The 18,158-nt window shown below is 56.5% G+C and overlaps 1 protein-coding gene across 6 annotated transcripts in view; it reads left to right on the forward strand.

The window, feature by feature from the left end:
• Positions 1-18,158, forward strand: part of LPCAT1 (lysophosphatidylcholine acyltransferase 1) — a 66,428-nt gene that overhangs the window by 24,469 nt on the left and 23,801 nt on the right. For 4 of the 6 annotated variants that reach the window (XR_002802681.2, XM_070246130.1, XM_070246131.1 and 1 more), the window contains 2 exons: positions 8,553-8,695; positions 16,971-17,185. Coding sequence is in view for 5 of the 6 variants with exons in the window: in XM_023625877.2 (XP_023481645.1) it covers positions 8,553-8,695; positions 16,971-17,185 (358 nt within the window). In the remaining variant the exon portion in view is untranslated. Of the gene's footprint in view, positions 1-8,552; positions 8,696-14,657; positions 14,776-16,970; positions 17,186-18,158 lie in introns of all 6 variants that reach the window. The other 2 variants (XM_070246133.1, XM_070246132.1) reach the window with 1 other exon arrangement.

Consider the following 18,158-nt stretch of genomic DNA (forward strand, 5'->3'; position numbering starts at 1 on the left):
AAAGATGCGCCCTTACTCTCCCCACCCTGGACTCCGGCTGATCTGCCAGGTGCACGTTCGTGCTCCTGTCTCAGAAATGCTCCTGCATGGGGGAAGGGTCGGTGCACCTGTCTGCCTCCATGACTTCTCACCCCTCTGCAAGTTGGGCGTGGGCCCTTCTCTCTGGCTGCGGGGTGAGCGAGGGTTCTGGAGCCAGCCCTGCAGAGAGTTGGGAGGGACCCGCCTGCAGAGGAGCTGGGGCAGGGTGCGGTATGGTAAGAGACCAGAGGGAGGCCGGGGTGTCTAGCACAGGCCGGGCCTGGGGACCTGGGGTCGCGGGGTGACCCTGTAGCCATGCAGAACTCTGAGCACCAAGGTGTCTAGTCTGGCTGTGCCTGGAGGGCCAGGGTGGGAGCTCCCATGTTGCCCCTCAGAGGGAAGGGGGCGCAGACTCTGGACTTTTTTTGGAGAGGGAGGCAGTAGGAGTTGGTAAGAAAGGGAGGCAGCAAATTTGATTCCAAATTGTGTGTCCATGGACCAGAGGGACGGAGCTGCCCCTGAGCGGAGCGGGGCGGGACGGGCCAGGGGCTCAGCGTGGGTGTTGGTTGTGCCTGATGGTGGATCGGCTGTTGATGGTATGTGTCTGGGGCCCCAGGCAGCAGCCCCAGCTGGGACGGCAAGGTAGGAGGCATGTCCCCGTGTCAGGCCGATGCCCAAGGGCGTGAGGTGCACAAAGGAGGGACGGGCTTCCCCCCCACACTTCTCTCCCAGGGCAGCCCCTTCTCATCTCAGCTGCCCCTCAAACCTTGGCTTTTGCTCTGACCAGCCAGCTGACCTTGGGAAGCTGCCCTCCCTCCCTCGCTGGGCCTCAGTTTCCCCCGATCCAAGCCCATCCACAGTGGGTGTTTCCTCTCTGGGGTGTGGACTGCACTTGCATCCCTGGCAGGATCGTCTCTGCCTCCCCCACCACGGCTTCATGTGCAGGGTGGGCAGCCAGACCCTGCTGTCTGCATCTCGCTCAGCCATGTCTAGCACTTGGTGCACATGCCGCTTGCGTGGGTTGGCTGATTCAGGGTAGTTGATGCGTCTGTCATGTTCTTCCTGGAACCACTTCCTTGCAGCCCCATGGACCCTTCCTTCTGAGAGGCATTCGTTCCCTTGAGCTGGTGAGCAGTTCCCGTTAGTTCCTGCTTATGTTTTGGGTCCCTCTGCCCCTCCCGGCCTCTGGCACTTCCTATCAGTGGCTGGCAGGTTGGCCCCCGCACCACTGTGCCCGGGGGTCCTGTCCTCATGGGTGTGGGAAGACCCACCGGTAAGAACAGCTTCTGTCCTTTGCATTTTGGATCTGAGGGCCCTCTGTGCCAGCTCAGTGACCCCCGAAGCCCCTGTGGGTGCTGTGGTTGCAGCACCCCCCTGATGCAGACCCCACCTGCCCCCCGGGCCCACACCCGCTAGTGATCTGCCCGCTGTCCCCATGCTTACCTGGGTCTGCCTGCCCCGAAGAACACCTCCACGGATGTCATAAAGTGACCTGACAGCATGCAAATGTGAGTCTGGCTTGTTTCTTATCTTTTTCACTGATCGTCTCCTGGGATTGTCTTCGGTGACCCCTGTAACTCACTCTCCTCCCTCTGCTGACCCCTGGCATCTGACTGTCATGCAGGCGACCTTCATCTCTCTGGTCCCCTGCTGGTCCCCCTTTGGTGGCGTCCAGCTCTGCTGCCACCACGACGCTGCCATCAGCAGTCTCTCAGTGCCTGCCCATGGGAGCAGCTCCCCATGGGGCCAGGCCTGGGCCTGCCAGCTGGCCGGGTGCACACGCCCAGGCTCAACCTGAGTCCTCACCTGCCGCCAGAGGCTCCAGCACCGGAGCTTGAACCATGGGAATTCATCATCTTCTAGTCCTGGAGGCAGGAGGTCTGAGATCCAGGTGGCCTCCTGAAGCCTCTCCTCTGGGCCTGTAGATGGCCGTCGTCTCCCTGTGTACTCACGCAGTCCTCCCTCTGTGTGTCTGTGTCCTCATCTCCTCTTCTAAGGACACCCATCCTATTGTATGAGGGCTCGCCCACGTGACCTCATTTTACCTTAATCACCTCTTTTAAAGACCCTATTTCCCAATGTAGTCGCATGCTGAGGTCCTGGGGGTTGGGATTCTAACATATGAATTTAGGGAGACCACTTCAGCGGCTGACACCAAAGCAGAGAAAGTGGAATGAGCCCCGTGCCCCCGGCCCCGGCCATCACCAGCCTGTGGCCAGTCTGGTCTCATCTACCCCTCTCTCCCCCCGCCCCGGGGACTTGGAGGCAGAGCTAGCCTCCATCAGTGCACTCGGAAACATGCTGGCGTGCATCTCAAGGGGAAGGGCTCTGAGTAGCCCCAGCGCAGGCCATGTCATACCTGAAGGCACCAGCAGCCCCGTGTGGTGGTGTTCATGGGAGGTGGTTAAGCAGGCACCCCGCTGGCCCTCGCCCGTGTGCATCTGCCCCGAGCCCACATGGTGCCACACTCCGCACACATGCTTTCCTCCGAGCTCCCCTTCTAGCTCCTTGTTTTGACTTCTTTCTTACCGTGTGTCTGGGGCATTTGTCCCAGAGCGTTTCCTGGTCTGCATTTTGCAGATTGCATGCCCCGTCGTCACTGGCTGTGTTCCTCTGTCTTCGTGTTTTCCGGAAGCTGGTGGCTTGACCTAGAACTCCGTTTCTGCTGGGTCGTCGTGTGGCTCCTCCACGCAGGGCCCAGCACACCTGCTCGCCTCCATCTGGGCAGGACCCTTTGTCACATGGGCATCTCGAATGGCGCGGTTCTGGAAGCTGGTGTTGATCCCTGGTTGGCACGTCCGGGGGGGCACGCCCTGCTCCACCGCTTGGCTGCCTAAAGGATCATCTCATGGGACGGGCAGCACCAGGCCTGGTTCTTCCCGCGCTGGCCAGCTTCACAGTCAGGAGCTGGTTTCCTAGTGTCTCTGGAGGCAACCAGGGAGGTTGGGGTGTGTGCGTATGACTGCATGTGAGTGAGTGTAGATGCACGCGTGTGACGGGGACTCGGGGCGCTGATCGACTCATGGTGGTCAGCACATCTGAAGTTCCAATTGTCTCATTGACTGTTCTCACTGATGCTGAAATCGCTCCATCTGCCCCGGGGGCTCCTGAGTCCAGGACCTTCGCCAGCTTTCCTGATTTGGGCTGATCCATGATGTTCCTGGTTCATCGTCTACGCCTCTACCCCTGACCTGGAACTGGCTTCGCCCAGGAGCCCTGGGTCCCATTAGCAGGAAGTGTTTAGAGCTGTGGGCAGCTGCCCAGTTCTCCTTGTACCTGGCGGGTCACCACCTGGACCTGCTCTGCCGGTGACTCCTGATAAGCGTGCCAGTTAGATTGGGAAATTCAGCTTCAAGCCAAGTGTAAAGCGACTGCTTGACGGCACGGTGTGCTGGGGTTTGCCGTGTCCCTGTCTGCCATGTTCAGTCCCTTTGGTGGGAGAGTTTACTGCAGCCAACTTGCAACCACTTTAAACCATGTGCCTCGGCTGGGCACTCTCAGCGTGGGTCCTCGCAGGACTGCGTCATACACCCCCTTTAGATCCCAGGGCAGCAACTCCGGAGTTCATTTGACCTGGCACTTTCGAGAGTGGCTGGGACTCCTGACAAGGATGGGCGGGCTGCAGCTGTTGGCAGCTTCTCGGGAAGGACACAGGTCCTAGCATTTCCAGACTTTTCCGTCCCTGGTCCATAGCCTTCTCCACAATATGCTACTGCTTCCTCCTCCTTTGTCCCTGGACCCAGACCATTCATCACCTGGGACTTCGGACAACATTCTCTCCGAGGCGTCCCTCTCCCACTGACCCGGTCTCCAGCCCATGCCTGCCCGAGCCCTGATGCCTCATGCCTGCCCCCATCTCCAGGGCTGTCTCCCCACCCACACCCCACCAGTCTCGTCCATCCCTGCCTGCTGCCTGTACGGGTGTCATCTGCCGGCTGCCTCACCACTTCAGGGAGCGTGGCAGCTCTGAGAGGGCCTTTGGTGGGAGTGGGTTCTGGGTGCCTCCCCTGCTGCTTCCCTGTGCTGGGTCTCTGAGGCAGTGTCTCATTCGGGGCAAGGGGAGTGGAGACCGACCCTCTCCCCAGGAACCTCCCTGCCTTCCTGTGTGCTCCTGATGGGGGACAAAGCCCGAGGACCCCTCGAGCCACGGGCTCACCCTCTAGGCTGGCTGAAGAGAGCAGCACAGACGGAAGTGCCTGTGGCTGCCCAGGGAAGGAGTTACCACGTCCAGCCTGCCACTGGTTCCAGCACATTCCACGTGTGCAGCCGGAACTGCATAGAGACAGCACATCCGCTCACTTTCCCCAGATGCTCTTTGTTCTGTTGGTTTTCTAGTCCAGCTGGGACTTCCTAGGAACGTCTTTGTGGTGACACCTCCCTTTTCTCAGCGCCCACCAGAGTTAGGAGTGTCCACGTGGCTGTCATGGCTGCTCCAGTCATCTTCCCTGTGGCTTCCCACAAAAGCACCGAGTCTGCTCAGGCGCTGGCCGGGCTACAGTGAGGGTGCAGGAGTGGGGTGGCCGGGCCTGGGATACGCATAGGCGATGGGGCCTGTGGAGAAGAGAGGTGGGTCAGAAGGTGCAGGAGGATGGCAGGGTCTGACCAGGGGGCAGCCTGGAGCTCAGGACAAGTCATCAGAGCCCACAGAAGGTTCTAGAAGGAGCTGCAGAAGGCCTTCCAAGTCCTGCCCCCCCAAGGATGGTTTCTGCCTCCTATGGGACTGGTCTGGGCCTGGCACAGAGCACACAGGCGCAGCGGTGTGCCAAGGTGAAGGCAGGGCTGTGGGGACCTGGCCAAGGAGCCCTGAAAACATGTGGGCTTTCAGCCCAGGAAGCCAGATCCCTCTTGCACCCAGCGGCTCCCAAAGGTACCTGCCCTCTTGAAGCAGCTTACACAACACTGCATGCACACACGCACACACATGCGCACATGTGCACAGGGGCACACGTGCACACACACACACCCCCCCCCACATGCATGCACACCCCCACATGCCCCCATAGACACCTCTCTCCCTGTCCTCCAGGCAGAGCCAGAGTGGCTCACCGTGGGCCAGTGGCGCTCTATCCCAGACCACAGTGTGTCTCCACCCGCACCCTCCTCTCAGTGGAGGCTTGTCTGTGTGCTGACCTGCAGCCTTTCCCTGTTTGCTGCAAAACACGGATGCCAGGACCGTGTTCGCCACGCTGCACACAAGAGCCGGCGTGAATACATCATCCAAGGTTTAAGTGCGATCACACATGGCGTCCCGCGGGAGGTGGCCAAGTGCATCCCGTGGCCGCTGGCCAGCCCACAGGAGCATATGTTGCTAATTAGCCCAGCAACTTGAACAGCAGACTCTGAGCCCTGACTTTGGCGGTGGGCAGGCTCCACCACCCATCCAGCTCCCCTCAGCACCTCCCCGTTGGTCTGACGGAAAGGGGTGTTCCTCCCCGGAGCGCCTCGAGCCCCTGTCCTGGTCTGCAGGTCTCAGATACACCTCGTGGGGTGTGGAAACCGTGTGCTCTTTCTGGAACCCCGTGAGAGACTATTGTCATTCCACTGTTTGTGGCAGAAGCCATCCTGAGAACGGAATGTGGCTTGAGAGTAGGTGTGTGGTGCAGACACACATTGGAGAGGGACACCCTCCAAGCCACGCCGTCTGCGTGGGGTCGACTTTCTGAGCTTTCCTGTTAACGCTCTTTGCTGCCTCTTCCTTTCCTCCACGGTACAGCCACCAGGCCTTAAGCTCGATTTAGGGGATCAAACAGTCAAGTGTCCAGTGGCTTCACTTCTCTGCAAATTGGGAAGATTTTAACAGGAGCAGGAATGTGGAGCTCCCAGGGCAGTCTCTTCGGAGCCGGGAGCCCCAGACAGTGGGGGCCGCCTGAGGGGTGGCCGAGAAGAGCACCACGGTGGGCGACACATTGGGACCCAGAGGCAGCCTCGTCTACAACTGCCGTCTTCCCTCCGCAACAAAGTCACAAGATAATCACAAAGGATGGACAAGAACGTAATGTGCTGACTGGGTTTTAAAAGGAAAGGAAAGGCTACATTTTAAACTTGTGGGGTTAAGGTGGTGCTTAGAGAAAGCTGCGCGCTCTCAGTGTGAATATTGGGGAAATAAAGCCTTTCTGAAAATAATGCTCCAGGCTTTCACCACAAGAAGTTAAAAAGAGTGTTGGAGTGAACTTGGAGTAGAAGACAGAGACTCCCTAAGAGCCAAAGTTAATATGATTGAACAGCAATGACAGAGGCAATGAACAAATCCAAAACTGGTTCTAGAAACAGATTAATAAAAGAGAAAAACATCTGGCACTATAGGCCAAAAAGTTTTAGAAGGCACAAATAATATTAGCACTGCAAATATAAATCAGGGCAGGGTTGGTGTCAATTCTGAGAGGATGTGACGGGTGCTCACTCAGTTATCACAGAAACACACACGCTGGGCATTTGGTGTGGAAGGAACATCTGCTGAGGGTGCCCAGAGAATTCCTCACTGACGAACACTGAAATGAACTCAAGAAAAAAGAGAAAATTGAGGTGAACGGTCTTAGAAACGCTGAGAAAGCACTGAGCAATCTCCGTAGAAATCGCTCTGAAGAGGCACTGGCTGGCGCCTGACGTGGCTGCAGGATCCGTCCAGAGAAAGGCAGCGCGAGGGAAGCTGCGGGTCCCGCTCCCCCGAGAACCGGCCGAGACTGGGTCCCAGACACGTGTTAGCAAACAGACCAAGCGATTCCCTAAAAATAGCGTGACAGGAGGCTCCCAGCGCTGGGCCCAGGGTGTGACGTTAGAAAAGCCATGAACGCTCCACATTCACAGGCTGGGAACAGCGCATGATTATCTCACTACATACGGGAAAGACGTTGGCTAAAATGAGGATCCAGTCATGATTTCAAGCAAATCAAAACTCGTAGGAGCCCGGGGGTGGCCAGGTATGTTCTCCTCAATAAAGGATGTTTACTGACAGCCGAGAGCAAGTGCCGTCTCACAGGAAGCCTCGTCACCACGTCAGCCACAGGACAGCGCATCTGTTGTCGCTGCCTCTGTTCAACCTCTTGTGAAACTGGAGGTTCCAGCCAGGGCGATAGCCAGTCCCGGAAAGAGGAGGAGAGAGAGAGGCAATTAAAATTGCTGTCATTTGCAAAGCACACAGTTATCTAGATCCACGCTGTCCAACAGGCAGCAACAGGCCGCACATGGTTTTTGGGCGCTTAAAATGTGGCAAATTTGAATTGAGATGTGCTGTACGTGTAAAACACACATTGGATTTACAAGACCTTATGAAAAAACTGTGAAGTGTCTCATTCATAGTTTTGTACTGAATACATACTGAAATGATAATGCTTCAGATATAATGTGGCCACTAGAAAATTTAAAATTACACATGTGGCTTGCATTGTGTTCCCATCGAGCGGTGCTGGTGTTGATAGAGACCCCAAGAGAACCTACGGAGAGACCATGGGGACAGGCAGGGGCACCCAGTCGCAGGTAGCAGACACCCGACAAGGAGAGTTGGGGGTGGGGCCACCCAGGCTCCGTCAGCCGGGAAGCTTGGAGATGGCACTGCAGACGTGGGTCTCTTTTCCTGTCTTTTCTGTTCCTATGCACCAAAACCAGAATGTTTGAGATGTGTATTATTGGAAATAATGAAAAACTGCATCTACTGGTTGTAAAGCTTTTTGTAAGTCTTAAGTCTAAGCCCTGTGTTCTAATTGACCACCGAGGTCAGGTTCCTCCCAAGACTCATTGCTGAGTGTCTGCCCTCAGGTGCAGAACCAGTACGTCTGACTTGTGCATAAAACCGCTTCGATTTTAGTTCCAGCTGCCCGTCCTCCTGCGCCTCTCCCTCGCTCAGCTGCTCTGCTGAGCCCCACGTGTCCATCCTCGCCCCACCCCGTGTTAGTGGCTGTGCTGTTTCACCTGCAGGGCCTGCCCCTCCCCATGGAGCCCCAGCCCACCTTCCACAGTGTCCTCTCCACCAGACCTGTGGCGGCATTCGATGCCCCACCCAGTGCTGCTCCTTTTAAGGCCAGACTGAGCTGCAGCGCCCCCACCCCCACCTTGTTCTCTGCTGGGCTCCCACCCTGTGGCTTCCTTGGGCTGAAAGTCACCTGACTTCCCAGTCTTCCTTGTGGTCCAAGGTCCAGGCTCGTGAGCACCGTGCCTGCTCCTCACTGCTTCACAGATGGCAGCTTAGCCCCCGAAAGCATCCTCTCATTGCGTAAGGACTTGGGGGAGCTAGGAAGAGCAGGACTGCCTGGTGGGGACGCTGGGGCTTGGGGCAGAGCACTGTTGACTCCAGGAGGGAGTCCCCCACCCCGTTCCTAGGCCGCCCTCAGGGGTGACTTAAGGACAGAGTGGGAAGAGGGTCTAGTGACCAGTGACCCTGGGGATGGCGTCCTGGCTGCTTGTCCCACCCAACTGTCCATGGGAGGACAGCGCCAGGCTGCGGCAGGTCCAGTGCCGTCTGCTGGGCAGCTTCCCACTCCAGGCCCGAGGAGCCGAGACTCGTGGCAGTGCTTCTGGAGTGACCGCCCCTGTCTCCCCAGGTCACCCTCATGACGCTGACGCTCTTCCCCCTCCGGCTGCTGGTTGCCACCTTCATGATGCTCCTTGCCTGGCCCATTGTGCTCGTGGCGTCACTGGGATCTGCAGAGCAGGAACCCACGCAGCCCCCCGCCTTGTGGAGGAGGTAAGTGGCTGGTCCGCGGGCTCTCTGACGTGGGGGCTCACAAGCATCCTGAGCTGCCTTCGTTCTCATGGTTTCTCGTGTCCACCCAGTGTGGCAGGCTACCTTCCCCTTCCTGCCCAGGGCGCCCAGGGCTGCCCTCCGCTGGGACACTGCTGCCTCCTGCTCTGTCCTCCTTTGACGACGGCTGGTTCCTCCCCAGACACAGTCCTGCTCTGACGCTCTTTCTAGAGTTCTGCCAGCCACACAGTGGCTGATTCCCTGTCCCGAGCACAGAGATTCCCCATGATTCTGTGTACCCAGCACACGGATCCCGCATGATTCCTTGTCCCGAGCACTCGGATCCCCTGTGATCCCATGTGCTCCGAGCACGTGCATCCCCGTGATTCCATGCCCTGAGCACGTGGATCCCCCATGATTCCCTGTGCTGAGCACACAGATCCCCCCGTGTTTCCGTGTCCCGAGCACACAGATCCCCTGTGATTCCATCTCCTGAGCACGTGGATCCCCCGTGAGCCCATGTCCTGAGCACTGAGATCCCCCACATTTTGTGTCTCCAGCCCTCCGAGGCTGCATGTCAACGTCTGTCCCACTTGCTGCCCCTGGTCTGGCCTCCGTAGGGTCGAATGTCCTCTTGCTTTTACACCTTGAATATTAATAAACCACAGCGATCTGTAAGTAGACGTGTTACGAATACATTTTAACTGCAGATCCAGCATGAACCTCCAGGAGTTAAATTGAATCACAGCATTTCTTATTTATTTAAATCCCTAAAGCTATTCTTTAGCTCAGTGTATACGTTAGTTAACGGTGATGTGGAGATGTCCGAAGGATTTGATATGTACTTCAGCGTCTTAGGAGTTATCATTCTTATCATAAAACCAAAGTGCTGACAACCTCTGTCTCAACGTCTCTCTCGATCATGAGGGGTCCTTGAATGGTTTAGTCAGAATAGAAACAGTATTAGTTTAGTGTGGTTGTTGGCGAAAGGGCCCACAGGCCAAATCCAGCTGCCACCTGTTTTATAAATAAAGCTTTATTGGAACCCGGGCATGCCTGCTTATTTGGATGCCTCAGGGCTGCTTTCACGGAGGGTGGATGGTGGCAGAGGCCACACGGCCCACAAAGCCTGAAATATTTGCCACCTGGTCCTTTACGGGTTCGAGGGATGGGCTCAGTCCTCCTCTTTCCTTTGGAAAGCGTCTGAGCTACAGGCACATCTGTGATGCCTGTGAGAGGCATATGGGGACGGGCATGTGTCCTGAACACATGTTCTCCCCGATGCCCACGTGCCATGGTCAGACACAGCATCCGTGCGGGGGGAGGATGGCCAGTGAGGTCCAGGGGTTTCCTGAGCGTGGCATGGCCAGGCGCCCTCTCACGGGTCTTCATGCTCCCCTCCTCACGGTAGTTCACATTCTCTGTTTCAAATGAACCTTGGTCTCCTCTTCCCCAGTAGACACGAGGGCAGGCCCGTCTGTCCCCACCACAGCACCTGGCCAGGGTGTGCTGGGAAGCACTCCTGAGTGAGGGGCTGGGTGAGTGAGGGGATGGGTGAGTCAGGGGATGAGTGAGTGAGTAAAAGGGCAAGTGGATGTGTAAGAGAATCAGTGAATAAATGGTGAGAGTGAATGAATTAATGAGTGAGTGGGTGGGTGAATGAGTGAGGGAGGGAAGGAGTGAATGAGTGAATGAGTGGGTGAATGAGTGAATGAGTGGGTGAGTGAGTGGGTGAGTGGATGAGTGGAGGACTCAGTTGGTGCTGCCAGACAGGGGTGGCCTGTGGTCACCTGGGCCCTGGGCACCACTGGCTTTGGGTCTTTCATTTCCCCCTGTTGGATTTTCTAGTTTATCCTTGAAAAGCGCTCTTTACTGTGACGGTTTTTTATCTTTAACTGTGAAATATGAGTTAGTATCAAATATGTAATCAAACAAAATGCATCTAGACCAAACAGGAGTCAGGATTTCAGTTTTGCTGGGTTCAGAAGCCGCAGTGAGAAAGCGGAGGGTTGGTGTCTGATAGATTGCGAGGGATTTGATCAGAGTTTGGGGCTTTAGCGCTGGCGGGTTTGTGACCCTTCCTGGCAGGTGTCATCTCAGTCCCTACTTCCGCTCTGACCTTGGCCTGGACTCCCACCCTCCTCCGTTCTCTCCCCCGACGTGGGAGTCCTCACACAGCTGCAGATTCTGTCTTCAGAATCGACCACCCCAGGCCAGTTCCCCTTCTCCGGGCCAACTCCACCTGGCTTTTCCTGTCCCTGAATATCTTACTCGGCCTCATTGGGTAACAAATGGACCGCAGCAAACTGCAGTTCCTGCAGCCCGCTTCACACGTGCCTCAGATGCATGTGACATGCGTGCAAAGCGTCTGCACAGGGAAGGGCAGGGTTCTTACGAGTCCCAAGCGCTCAGGTGTCTGGGTCCACGGAGGATGACTGCGTGTCGTTCTGTGTGTATGCGCACATGTGAGAGAGTGTGTGTGTACATGTGTGAGTGTGGCATGCGTGAGAGTGTGTATATGTGTGCTACACATGATGTGTGTGTGTGGTGTGTGTGTTCATGTGCATGTGTATGTATGAATGTATGTGTGTGTACATACATGTGCAAGCATATAGGTGTGTATGTATGTGTGATGTGTGTGTAAATGTATAAAGACAAGTGTGTATTCGTATATGCAAGTATGTGTGTATGTGTGTGAGTGCGTGTATGAGCACTGTGTATGTGTGAAGCACGTGTGTGTACATGTGCATGCATGTACCATGTGTGCTCGAGCTGCACACAGCCCCCGGGGTCTCCACACAGCAGTGTTGATGGAGAGCTGGCTCAGTGCACAGCCCTGGGCTGGGTCTGGTGCTTGAGGGGAAACGAAGGGTGGGGACCTGGACACCCCGAAGGATGCACAGTGACAGGAGCGCCTGATCTGGGGACGCGGGAGATGGAGGAGGCGGGACTCAGCGTGTGCCACACTTTCTGCTCAGGGTCGGCGTGGAGTCAGCTGGGAGCGACTGTTCCAGGCTCTGCACAGCCAGGGTTTTGAGTAGGTTGACGTTAAAGAGGACTTTTGATGTACATATGTTAGTGTCATTCAAACCTTCCTAAAATAAAAACCCTGGGTTTTCAATGAAGAGGAATGACAACTTCACAAAAGACACTTATTCTCAGTTACTTTCAAAACGGTGTCATAAGAACCAGAGCATCTTACAGACCCGAGCAGGGGCTGAGGCCAGAGCCGGGCCAGGCGGGCAAACGGTGACGGTTGGTCCTCTGGCTGCTGCTCCTCGGCCAACTCGCGTGGTTTGGAAAGCGGGTGTGTTGGGCCACTCGGGCGCCTTCACTAAGTACACAGATGGGGCTCAGCCGCAGACACTCAGTTCTCATGATCCTGGAGGCTGGATGTCCGAGCGCAGGTGCCCGCACGGCCGCAGGCGGCGCCTTCTGTGTGCTCGTGGGCGGTGAGCTCAGGTCTCCCCTCTTCTTCCAAGAGCGCGAGTCCTGTGGGCTCAGAGCCCCACCCCTGTGACCTCATTTCCCCTTATCTCCAAACACAGTCACTTTGGGGGTTGGGGCTTCAACACGGCAATCTGGGGGGACAGGATGCGGCCGCCGCAGACGGACCCTTTCCTGAGGGCTCCGTGTGGGGACTTCGTTCCCATCTCTGTGATGACTCTGGGTGCCGTGTGTACACTTGGGGTCGGAGCCTGAAGTCAAACTTGGCTTTAGCTTTTCTCCTCTGTCCTGGAAGCCGCACTCCCACCCACACCCCAGCCCGGATCAGCCGGGCAGCCTCCACGCCCCTCGGCGTCTGCAGCCTGGCGTTGCCTCCACCTGCTGCCCGGGGATGGCCCCTGCTCCCAGCCAGCCTGTCCCAGCTGTGAGCACGCCGCTCCTCACGGCTGCATCCCCAGGACCCTCGTCTGCACCATCAGGGGTCGATGCTCAGCCCCGGAGGGTCCCAAGAGTGCACAGGCTGTCTGTCACCTCTGCCATTTCCAGCTCCCACCCACCTCTGGGCTCCCTCGCACGGCAGAACCATCAGAAACTGCAGATCCGTGCTCTCTGCACTCTCCCAAAGACCCGGGCAGATCCAGCTCTCGCCCCTGCCTCACGGGCCTGGGTGTTCAGGGTGCCAAGGCCTCGGCGGTCCGTTCCAGGGTTGGGTCAGGATGTCCCCTCAACTGGACGTGCCGTACCCCCTCCTGGTGGCCTCTTCCCCTGTGTGCCCTTCTCGGCCCCTTCTTGCCCCGACCCCGACTCCCTCCATGGTCCTTGAGCCCTTCCATGAGCTCATCTCATTCTGGGGCGTTGACGACTGTCCACAAGCCTGCGGCTCCCAGACCTGTCCTCCAGCCCGAGCCCCAGAGCTTGCCGTCAGTAAGTGGTGTCCAGCTCCACACACCCAAACAGGACCTCTGGGCTCCCATCTCCCCACCCGTTCTAGCCGCAGCCCCCTCGTCTGTGGATGGCGACCATCATCCTTTGTGGCCTGGGCCAGGCCCTGGGAGTCAGCGCCACCCTTCCACTTGCTCACACCTCCCATCCATACCAGCAGGAAATGTGCTGGCTCCACCTTCAGGACACACTTGACCCCTCCACCTGGTCCCCCTTCCCTGGGGCCCTCGCCATCAACGCTCCCCTGGTCCTGGGGATAGCCTGTCACCTGCTCTCCTGCTTCTGCATCTCAACACGGCAGCCACAGGGTCCCCTACAAATGGAAGTCAGAGCACAGCTCTCTGCTCTCAGCCCTGCAGGAGCTCCCATGTCTGCGTCCCCCGGAGTAAATGTCTCGTCCTTTCAACCCCTACAAGGTCCTCATCATCTGCCGTCCCTCCCCCATCCTCCTCCTCCCTCCTCTCCAGCCACCCAGCCTCCTCACCACCTCCCCAACACTCAAGCACCCTCTTGCCTCAGGGCCTTTGCACAGGCTGTCCTCCCCAGAGTATGCATCACCCAGATGTACACGGGGTTGACTCTTCTTCCCATCTTGCCTTCACTCATCGCTTCCTCCTCTGCTGCTCCTGACCTTCCTCACTTTGCCCTCCTTTTATTTTTATTTTTCATGGATGATATCCCTTTCTGATTTACTCCATAATTCACTAATTTTTTAAAAATCCTTATTTCCCCTGCTAGAGACTGAACTCCAGCAGGCGGGGATCCTGGCAGTGTTCGCTGATGTGTCCCCAGTGCTTTCTAAACCCGTGCCTGGCAAAGCGGGTACTCGGGAAGCGGCGGACGAATGGGTGGATTTTCCTCGCGTCCATTTTCTTGGTTTTATCCCAGTAATACGCGTGTGGCATGAAAACAAAGCCATGAAGGAGAGCGGCTGCTGGAAAGCTCGTCTGCAGGCCCGGCCCGCCCTCCCGCTCTGCTGCAGGGTCCGCGGTCCCCGTCTGCCTGTGGCTTCCCGCTGTGGGCTCCGTGGTCCTAAGGAACGAGCTGTCCATCATGCACAGACCCCAACTGCCACCCGGTGCACCTGCACACCGCAGGGCCTCCTGGTGGAGCACGCTCGTCATGGGCACGGACGTCCTCACCCCACGATTTCCCATGTTCTGTGCCCCCAGCGTGCCTCATGTTTCAACTGCACTTCCTAATGTTTTTTCCTTCTTTACACAATTTCTAAATACCTCTCATGTTGCTGTTACAAAAAGAAGGGTGACCCTGAGTGTCACCTCAAGACGCTCCACCCTCTTGGTCACGCAGCCACTGGATGGGGTTGCATTCTGCTCCCAGAGGGTCCTGGAGCCCCTACTCCACATCCTGCAGCCGCGCTGTCTGCCAGGTTCAGTGCCTTCCCGCTGCACTGGGGCATGGTCTGCAATTTCCTGGGCCCGTTTTGTTGTGGTTTTTTCCCCTTGTTTTTTGCCCAAGACTTCCTGGAATTTCGGGTTCTTTTCTCGGCAAGAGGATGTGCAAGAGGAACATGGGCTCACTTTGTGTCTGAAATGTCTTTGCTCTCCCCACACAGTTGATGGATAGCTTGACTGTGCAGCAGCCTCCAGGCCCAGAGGTTCCACAGCCCACGTCGTCTGAGCTCTGCAAGTGCGAGTGCGTTGCCTGCCGACAGCCGCGACTTTGATGCTGGAGTAATTGTTCGTTCCTCTCTGGGAGGGCTGAGGGTCTTCTCTTTGTCCCTGGTAATCTGGAAAATTCTCCAAAGAAATTTCTCAGGATGAGACCTTTTTTTAAATTCATTCTGCTCAGCAGCTTGACATGGTGCTGAAGATCTGTGTCTATCCCAGGACACTGCCTTCTTCGAAGAGCGCATGGTTCTGTCCTTTCTTCTGTGTGTTCTGGGAGATTTCCTGCCCCTCCCTCCTAGCCTGTCCAGGGGCCTGGTCATTTCTGCAGTGCAAGATTCGATTTCCAAGAGCATTTTCTTTTTCTTACTCTCTGTACCTTTTCAGAGCAGCTGCTCTTCCCGACTCTGACCGCACTGAAGCGGGGGATGTCCAGCCCCCCGGTGCATGCACTGTGGGTCTCCTCACCCCGCAGTCTGCTTTCTCCCAGGGCTGGTTCTGCTCACACATCTCAGATCCTCAGGTGTCGTCCCCAGTGACGAGTGGAGGATGGTTCTCATGGACGTGGATCTGTCTTCAACTCACTTTCTCTAGGAAAGCTCCGGGGCCTCAGGCTGGCCGCCAGCTGCCTTTGCCTTGGGGTGAATGGTGTTGGGCCCCAACTTTGCACAGTGAGCAGGGCTTTGCTCTGACCGTGCGCCCATGCAGCCTTCCCAGTGGGTCGTTTGACTTAGGATGGCCTCTCTCCAAGGTCTTTAGGGAATTGTCAGGGTTAGTTTGTTCCCTCCTGGTACAGATCTGTTGAGTACTGTTTGGACTTTTGACCTGAGGGGTGGGTTGTGTCTCTAATAGAAAGGTCAAGATTATATCCTCATTTTTTACCATCTCTCCTCTTCCTCCTGCCTCTGGACCTGCCTTCCCGGGGCCAGCTCCTCTTCCCCGTGCCACCTCCCTCGCAGCCTCCTTTCTTCTTCTCCACAGCCTCCTTTCTTCTTCCTTATGCATTAGTGGGCATCTGTTGGCTTTTATTTTTGTACATGTTTTTATTGTGAAAAATAACATGCCTGCAGAAAAGCACATGTAAAAATGTGCAGTTGAACAGATAATTAAAAAGCGTGTAGCTGTGTAACGACACCCAGCTCCAGAAATGGAGCATCAGAGTTTGGTCCCCGGCATCTCAGTGTGGACCTGGCAGTCCCTCTCTGCCGTCCAGACAGCGGTCTTTGCAAGGTGCTCCTTCAGGGCCTCCCTGCTCCTCCAGCCGCTGGCTGCTGCTCAGATCTGTCGGGACTCAGCTTCTGGAATTCTCTTGAGAGGGTTTTTAAATCCCTTGGGAAGTCAAGCTGGTTAGGTTTGAGGCTCCTGTGTTTCTAGGTGGTGATTTTACCCAGTGATTACCCACGAAACCCAGCAGCCGAGTGAGAGGGACGTGGCTCTTTGTACAGGTGCCTCCTTCTCCCCCGGGGGCCGGCACGTGCGGCCATGCACCCCGTGTGGCTTCAGGGACGTGTTAAATCGTGATGCAGTGTGGAGCTGTCAGAGATTCCCATGAAAGGGCATGTGTAGGTTTAAATGCTTAAATTCCCTCATATTTTAAAAGAATAAATAGGAAACAAGTTCAGTTAATCTTGGCTGACTTACTTTATTTTTCCGATTTACTGCCCATCTAATTTCATCCAGAAGAGGCTCATTTTCGTAACGTGACGTCTGACTTGGGAAACCTCAGGCACCTGGGGGAGGTGAGACGGGAGGGGGGGGGGCCTTTTGCACAGCTGTCTCTGCTGCTGAGCTCAGGTCTGGATTTCACTCTGGATTTCAGTATGGATTGTTGGTGTTTGACTTTTTATTTATTTTAAACGTATGTACTTAGAATGCTAATAAATCATTTCCTAGCATGAAGGTACCGGCGTCTTTAATTTTGCACGTGAGCCTTCTTCTATTATATTTGGGGTCCCGTGCTATCTTCATACTGCTGTGTAATGTGGCAGAGCCGGCCCCTCGGTTTTCTCGAGGAGACAAATGGACAGGCACCCACTGCACGTTGCAAGGGAAGGAAGAGAGCACGGCGTCCTTTTCCTTTCCCCGTCGCACGTCTCTGTCACCCGTTGCAGGTGTCGGCTTGGGCTGCACGGAGGTCACAGAGCTTGGGCTGGGATCCCAGTGGCGGTGTCCATGCACTGGCAGTGCCCTCGTGAGGCGTGGAGAGTGCAGGCTGTGACCGCCAGCTCAGCTCCATTTGACCCCAGCGTCCTCTTTTGCAGGGTCGTGGACTTCCTGCTCAGGGCCATCTTGCGCACCATGTGGTTTGCTGGCGGCTTCCACCGGGTGATTGTGAAGGGGCGGCAGGCCCTGCCCACCGAGGCAGCCATCCTCACCCTGGCACCGCACTCGTCCTATTTCGATGCCATCCCCATCACCATGACGATGTCCTCCATCGTGATGAAGGCAGAGAGCAGAGACATCCCAATATGGGGAAGTAAGTGTCCACCCCAAACCCCTGGACTGAGTGAGCCCCACTGCTGGGAGTGAGTGAGCCCCCCAATTCCATGGGACTGAGTGAGCCCTCCCTGCTTTGAGTGAGCCCCCCAATCCCATGGGACTGAATGAGACCCCCCCCTGCTGGGAGTGAGACCCCCCAATTCCATGGGACTGAGTGAGCCCCCACTGCTGGGAGTGAGTGAGTCCCCAACCCCATGGGGCTGAGTGATCCCCCACCGCAGGGATGGAGTGAGCCCCCTGTCCTACTAGGAGTGGGTGAGCCCCCAGCTGGCCAGTGCAGGTCTCGCCCACGTGCACTAGGCACCTGGCCCTGCGTCCCTGACTTTCCCTGTTGTAATTTCCTCCGTGATGTTAACTGTGCTGACCTCCATGTTTTGTTAGCACACAGTGCCCTCAAATATCATCACTGGCTCAAGTGCTTCTTCAAGTTCTGTCCAGCATCACACAGGATGCTGGTGGTCTGGGGCACTCAGTCACTCTGTCCCGGGGCGTTCGTTGCTGTTCCCCACACCCAGGTTTATGAATGTCTGACTCCCTAGGACGGATTGCAAGACTGGTATCTTACAACGGCAGAAATTTGCACTCTCGCTGTTCCCGAGCCAGGTGTTGACATCAGGTGTGGCAGGGCTTCACCCTCCAAGGTTCTAGCGCAGGATTGTTCCTGATCTTTCCAGCTTCTGGTGGCTCCCGCGTCCCTGGGCTCGTGGCCACATCACTGCAGCCTCTGCCTCGGTCGTCACACAGCCTCCTCCCTGTGTGTCTCTTCTTCTCCTCTGTGTGTCTCTAAGGACCCTTGTTATAACCAGGGTGATCCCATCTCAAGATTTTAACTAACTTCGTCTGCAAAGACCCTTTTCTCTAAATGTTGCCTTCACGGGTTCCAGGGTTAGGACATGGGCACATCTTTTTGGGGTCACCACTGAGGGCGCTGCACCGTTGCTGTCAGATAA

Source organism: Equus caballus, chromosome 21 (genome assembly GCF_041296265.1).
Source record: "Equus caballus isolate H_3958 breed thoroughbred chromosome 21, TB-T2T, whole genome shotgun sequence".
NCBI lineage: Eukaryota > Metazoa > Chordata > Mammalia > Perissodactyla > Equidae > Equus > Equus caballus.